We start from the raw sequence: 5724 nt of genomic DNA on the forward strand, positions 1-5724 counted from the left end.
CACACTGCCCTGGTTTTATTTTTCTTTTCATAGCACTTATCACGATGTGAAATAACCTTATTATTTAATACCTGCTTATTGTATGCACCCCACCACTAGAATGTAAGCTTAACAAGCTAGATCTTTCTTTTCTCCCACACCGTGCACTGCTGTATCAAGCGATTCGGGCAGGGCCTACAAAACACAAGCAGATAAATACTGGTTGCTGAAATGACTGAATAGATGAGCCATACCCTGCTTAGTCCTGGTGTCACAGTCTCCTATGAGTTTGTAACAGGCACTTCGAAGTGCCGGTTCGGGGCGGGGCCCCAAATCCCCGCCCCTCCTGGCACTCCCCAGGGCCAGACACGCGACGGGGCCCCGCCGAGGCCACAACTGGCGCGATGCGGCAGCCGGCAGTGCAACTAGTGCAGCTGGGCCGAGCGTCGTACGCGGAGATGCTGGAGCTGCAGGACCGCTGGCTGCGGCGGTTGCAGGTGGAGCCAGGCACCGAGGACCGGCCGGCGACTCAGGCGGGCGCACTATTACTCTGCGAGCCCGCGCGGCCCGTATACACAGTCGGGTTGCGCGGCGGCCTGACGCCCGAGGAGTCGGCGCGGCTGCGGGCACTGGGCGCCGAGGTGCGCTCCATAGGCCGCGGGGGCCTGGCCACCTTCCATGGCCCAGGACAATTGCTCTGCCACCCAGTGCTCGACCTGCGGCGCCTTGGCCTGCGCTTACGCACCCACGTGGCTGCACTGGAGGCGTGCGCCGTGCGCCTGTGCAAACTCCAGGGCCTGCCGGACGCCCGTGCGCGGCCCCCGCCTTACACCGGCGTCTGGTTGGAAGAGCGCAAAATCTGCGCAATCGGTGAGCGCCAGTGGGCGCGGTTAGGGGGCGGAGCCAGCGTGCTGGAGGCGGGACGTAGCAGTGCTGGACCAATGGAGGCTGAGGGCGGAGCTCGGTCCGGACAGGGGTGGTACCTGGCTCAGGCTTTGAATCCGAGCTACCAGCCGCATTTAAGGGTTTTTAAGCCTTTTCACAGATAGCTTATATTTAGAGCCAGAAGGGCTTTTAGAAGCCATCTAAGTCCAACAGTAATTTTTACGGACGGAGGGACACGAGAAGGGACTTCTTTGATTACGTCAAAATGTCAGAACAATGAGGGCGGCTTAGTAGTTTTCATGCTTATTTTTAAGCAACAGAGTCTCTGTATCAAGACAATTTCCTGAAACCCCATTATCAATCTGTGCACAACCCTTTGGGTGCTCCAGAAATAGTTGGAAAAAACACTGATCTCGTCCGGACCCCTCATTGCTTGAAGGGGGATCCTGCAGCCAGGTTGGAGAGTGTGGGGTGGGAAGCATCAGTTCTAAGACCCATTGACTTACTTGCCTTGCAGGAGTTCGCTGTGGAAGGCACATCACGTCCCACGGCCTGGCTCTGAATTGCTCTACAGATCTGATGTGGTTTGAACAGATTGTGCCCTGTGGGTTGGTGGGAACAGGCGTCACTTCCCTGAGTAAGGAGCTCCAAAGGCACGTCACCGTGGATGAAGTCATGCCATCTTTCCTTGAGGCCTTTAAGGAGACCTACAATTGCACACTGACCTCAGAGGACAGCCCCAACTGAAGGCTTTCCTGTTATTACAGCCAGATTGTCCTGCCTTAGAAAGCACCAAGACTGACTGGATCACTGGAACCCAGTTTCTAGGCCCAGCCCTGTCATTCACTAGCTATAAGATTAGGGCAGGCTATAAATTCTGAGCCTTCGTTCCCATATGTATTCTGTTTATGTCTTCCTCACCTAACTCAGAGATGTGAAAACACTACAAAAACCATCATATGCTACATAAATTAAGAAATTATTATTATTGACACCAATTTCTCAGTTTAGAGAAACTCATATATCATATGTGGTGATTTGAAACTGTTTTTATTCCAAAAACCGTGTTCTTGAATCTGTTCTATTCCTGTGGGTGTGAGCCCATTGTGAGTAGAACCTTATGATGAGACTCCTTAAGTTAAGGTGTGATCCACGTCTGTCAGGATGGGTCTTAATCTTACTCTTACTGGAATTCTTTATAAGTGGTATGAAATTCAGACAGGGAGAGAAAGCCACAAGGAGCAAGAAGCTGGACATCAATGGAACCCAGAATAGAAGGGAGAGAACTGGAGATGCTGCCATGTGGGTTGCCATGTGACAGAGGAGCCAAGGATTGCTGGCAGCCAGCCATAGAATGCCAGTCTCCTGGAAGAAAGCATTGCCTTGATTTGGACTTTCTCCTGCAGAATCGTAAGCTAAATAAATTCCCATTGTTTAAGCCAACCCATTTCATGATTTTTTGCTTGAGCAGCGGGGGAAACTAAAACACCAAAGATTGTCCTTTCTCAATTATTTGTTACTTCCTTAATACACCTCGATACAGTATCTAATTGTACAATGGGGGCTCTTGTTCCTTTCATTTGGAGGAAATCAAATTTCTGGATTTCCCAAGTGAAAGTGATATTCTGTGGTGCTCTTTCATTTCCAAGAGGCCTGCCTGGATGCATTTTGCAATAAAAAGAAGAAGGAAAAACGTCTTCAAAGAATAAAATGGGGTCCTGTCTTCCTGGATTTGCTCCTCCAAGCTTGATATTTCAATTATTTTTAGTTGGGGTCATCTGAGCTAGGCCATAGGCTGGGGCAAAGGTAAGAAGAATTTCCTGAAGTGTAAAAATGCCAGAGATAAAAGTGAATTTTTCTTACATAAAATACTACATTGGTAAGGTTGTGCATTAGTTACCTATTGCTGTGTACCAAAATTACTCCAAACCAACTTAAAACAACAATAAACATTTATTATTTCATATATTTTCTCCAGGTCAGGACTTCAGGAGAGGCTAAGCTGGTTGGTTCTGTGTTGGGCCATTCATAAGATCGTAGTCAAGATATCAGCTGGGCACAACTATGTGATGATATTGTGAGCCATTGATTGTACCCCATGTATGGAATGTTTGCATGTTAGGATCAATAAAAATATATTCTAAAAAATGTCAGCTGGGGCTTCTGTCCTCTGAATGCTTGACTGGGGATGGAGAATCAGTTTCCTCGGTTCCTGATCGTGTGGACCTCTCCATAGTGCTGCTTGAATGTTCTTAAAACAGGGCATCTGGCTTCCCCAAGAGCGGGTTGTCCCAGAGAAAGGCAAGGAAGTACCCTTGGACATCACACACAGTCATTTCAGCAATATCTTAACAGGTTAACCCTTTTTAGTATGGAAGGGATTGCCCAAAGGTGACAGGAAGGTGGGTTCCACAGCCTAAGGTGGAAAGAGCCTGGAATGAGAAGTCAACTAACTATGCGTATTAGTGAGGGTTCTCTGGAGAAACAGAACCAACAGGAGATATCTGTAAAGAGGAGATTCATAAAGGTGTCTCACGCAACCATGGGAATGGAAGAGTCCGAAATCTGTAGGGCAGGCTGTGAAGCTGGTGTCTCTGATGAAGGGCTAGACGAACTCCACAGGTGAGGCTCGCTGAGGAAGAAACAGTGAAAAGTCTCTCTTCAGCCTTAAAAGCCCTCGACTAAATGGATGATCTCACTCTGTGAGACATGCCTTAGTTGATCACAGATGTAATCAGCCACAGATGCAATCAATTGACTGATGATTGATAAACCTTCTGGTTTATCAACCAGCCACAAAGTATCCTTGCAGCAACAGTCAAGCCAGTGCTTGCCTGACCAGATAACTGGCCATCATCACTTAGCCAAGGTGACACCAGAACTTACCCATCACACCATGGTTCCAGACCTGGCTGTGAAAGCAAATCACTTACCCTTTTTGGGCTTCAGTTTGCCCTTAGACCAGCAGCGTCCAGTAGAGAGATATAATGTGGGCCACATTATAATTATACATTTTCTAGTAGCCACATTAAAAAATTAAAAAGAAACATAATAATTTTAGTAATATATTTTAATTAACCCAATATCCCCAATAAATAAAAAATATCATCGATGTAAAGCAATATGAACGTATTATTAATGAGATATTTTACATTCTGTTTTCATACTTAAAAAATCTTCAAAATCCGGTAGTGTTATACTTACAGCACACCTCATTTTGGACTAGCCACAGTTCAAGTGTGCACTAGCTCACATGGCTAGTGGTTGCTTTATTGGACAGCACAACCTTAGACAATATTATATCTAAAGTTCTTTTGAGCACCCAGGGTTCTGTGGCCTCACTGACTTCTGGGAAATAAAGGTGAGGTTTGATTTTTTGACTCTGCAAATAATTTATTTCCATTGTTCAAACTGAAAGGGACTCTAGAGATATATTCATATTTCCTCATTGGATAAGATAAAGCCAAGGCTTAGAAAGAAACTTACTTTAAGGTCATACAGTAAATTAATGACAAAGCCAGAATTAGATTTTAGTTTGAAATTCCTTTCTCATGCTTTCTTCCTGCTGTGCACAGTCACTTAGAGCTCAGAACAATGTGCTTACACGACATGGACACTGAGTCAATATTAGTTGATGGATGAGTTTTCTACTTATTAGTCGGCCCATTTCCTTTCTAGGCCTCAAGTGTGCCATCCATTGGAGCTAACACTGCTATCATATTTTGTAGGGATATGGTGAGTGGGGAGTGGTTGATAATTACCTTGAAGTATTACTGCCAAGAAGGGAAATAATTATCTTAAGAAAAGTCAAGCTGTAGTCCCATGGTTCAAAGGCCATGTGCAGTGTTGCTACCCATCTGATACTAGATTTTCCTCTCTAGCAACCCCAATAAGAGACCAAACAACTGGTTCTTGAATGCCTTCAGAGATGAGAAAGAGATATTTATTCAGAACTTATTTATAATGCCAATACTGTGTTAGACTTCTTATGTACATTCTCATTTGAGAATGACAGCCTTATGGACCATAGAAAATAAATCTACCTGGTGTAGTGGCTGAGTTACTTAGCCTTCCTGATCCTCAGCTTCATAACTTTGAAACTTATTCCTGCAAAGGAGAAACAAGGACATTTATAGTATCTACTTCAGAGTGTCATAAGACTTAAGTGAAATAATGGCAGGTAGAGCATGAGCATAGTATCAGTACAGAGTAAATTCTCAATAAATATTGTTATTATTATTATCACACTCTGTCCTCCATGAGCTTTCTTGTCCAGGGAAATTATCCCCAGTTCTTTTAACTTCCCCTTCAGACAGTAGGCTTCGCAAGGGTAGAGGTGTGCCTGTCTTTTTCCCTCTGTATCTCTAGTCCATAATTCTGGGCCTGACATGTGGAAGGCTGTTTCTAAATATCGATTAAATGGAACTGAACTATTTAAAGTCTTCTCCCCACCCTGTTTATCTCCTCTGGACCACCTCCATTTCATCCACATCCCTTTAGGTACAGCGCCCACATATGAGCACAGCACTGTTGATGTGGACAGACTGGCCCCTGTGGGCATTTGAGTTGGTAATGCCTAGTCTAGACAGTCCTTTACCCTGAGAGGCAGTAGAGTGTGGACACTTCTACCCTAGCACTGGCTCTGTACTAAGTCATGGTGACCTCTTTAAGAATGGGCCTTGCAGAGAATAAAAAAATATTTTTGCAAAGTCCCTTTGGGGGACTGGGGAGAAAGGGGGAAATATTAAACTTCCCCATCTGGAGAGTTCCTGATATTCTTGCAAACAGTGGGGACAACCAATTCAATAGGCTGAGCCCTCAATGTTGGGGTTCGCCCTTATGAAACTTATTCCTGCAAAG

General features: G+C 45.3%; 1 protein-coding gene across 1 annotated transcript; it reads left to right on the forward strand.

The window, feature by feature from the left end:
• The first annotated feature begins 367 nt into the window (after positions 1–367).
• Positions 368–3008, forward strand: LIPT2 (lipoyl(octanoyl) transferase 2). The gene is made up of 2 exons (XM_077112085.1): positions 368–849; positions 1382–3008. The coding sequence occupies exons 1-2, from the start codon at positions 384–386 to the stop codon at positions 1609–1611; spliced, it is 696 nt and encodes a 231-aa protein (XP_076968200.1). The 5' UTR covers positions 368–383; the 3' UTR covers positions 1612–3008.
• Positions 3009–5724: the final 2716 nt, after the last annotated feature.

Source organism: Tamandua tetradactyla, chromosome 8, assembly GCF_023851605.1.
Source record: "Tamandua tetradactyla isolate mTamTet1 chromosome 8, mTamTet1.pri, whole genome shotgun sequence".
NCBI lineage: Eukaryota > Metazoa > Chordata > Mammalia > Pilosa > Myrmecophagidae > Tamandua > Tamandua tetradactyla.

Excerpts from the sequence above, each read along its gene's own strand:
- LIPT2 (XM_077112085.1), top strand. The coding sequence starts at position 384 with ATGCGGCAGCCGGCAGTGCAACTAGTGCAGCTGGGCCGAGCGTCGTAC. Across the intron at positions 850-1,381 it reads GCGCAAAATCTGCGCAATCG|GAGTTCGCTGTGGAAGGCAC; the intron begins GTGAGCGCCAGT and ends CTTGCCTTGCAG.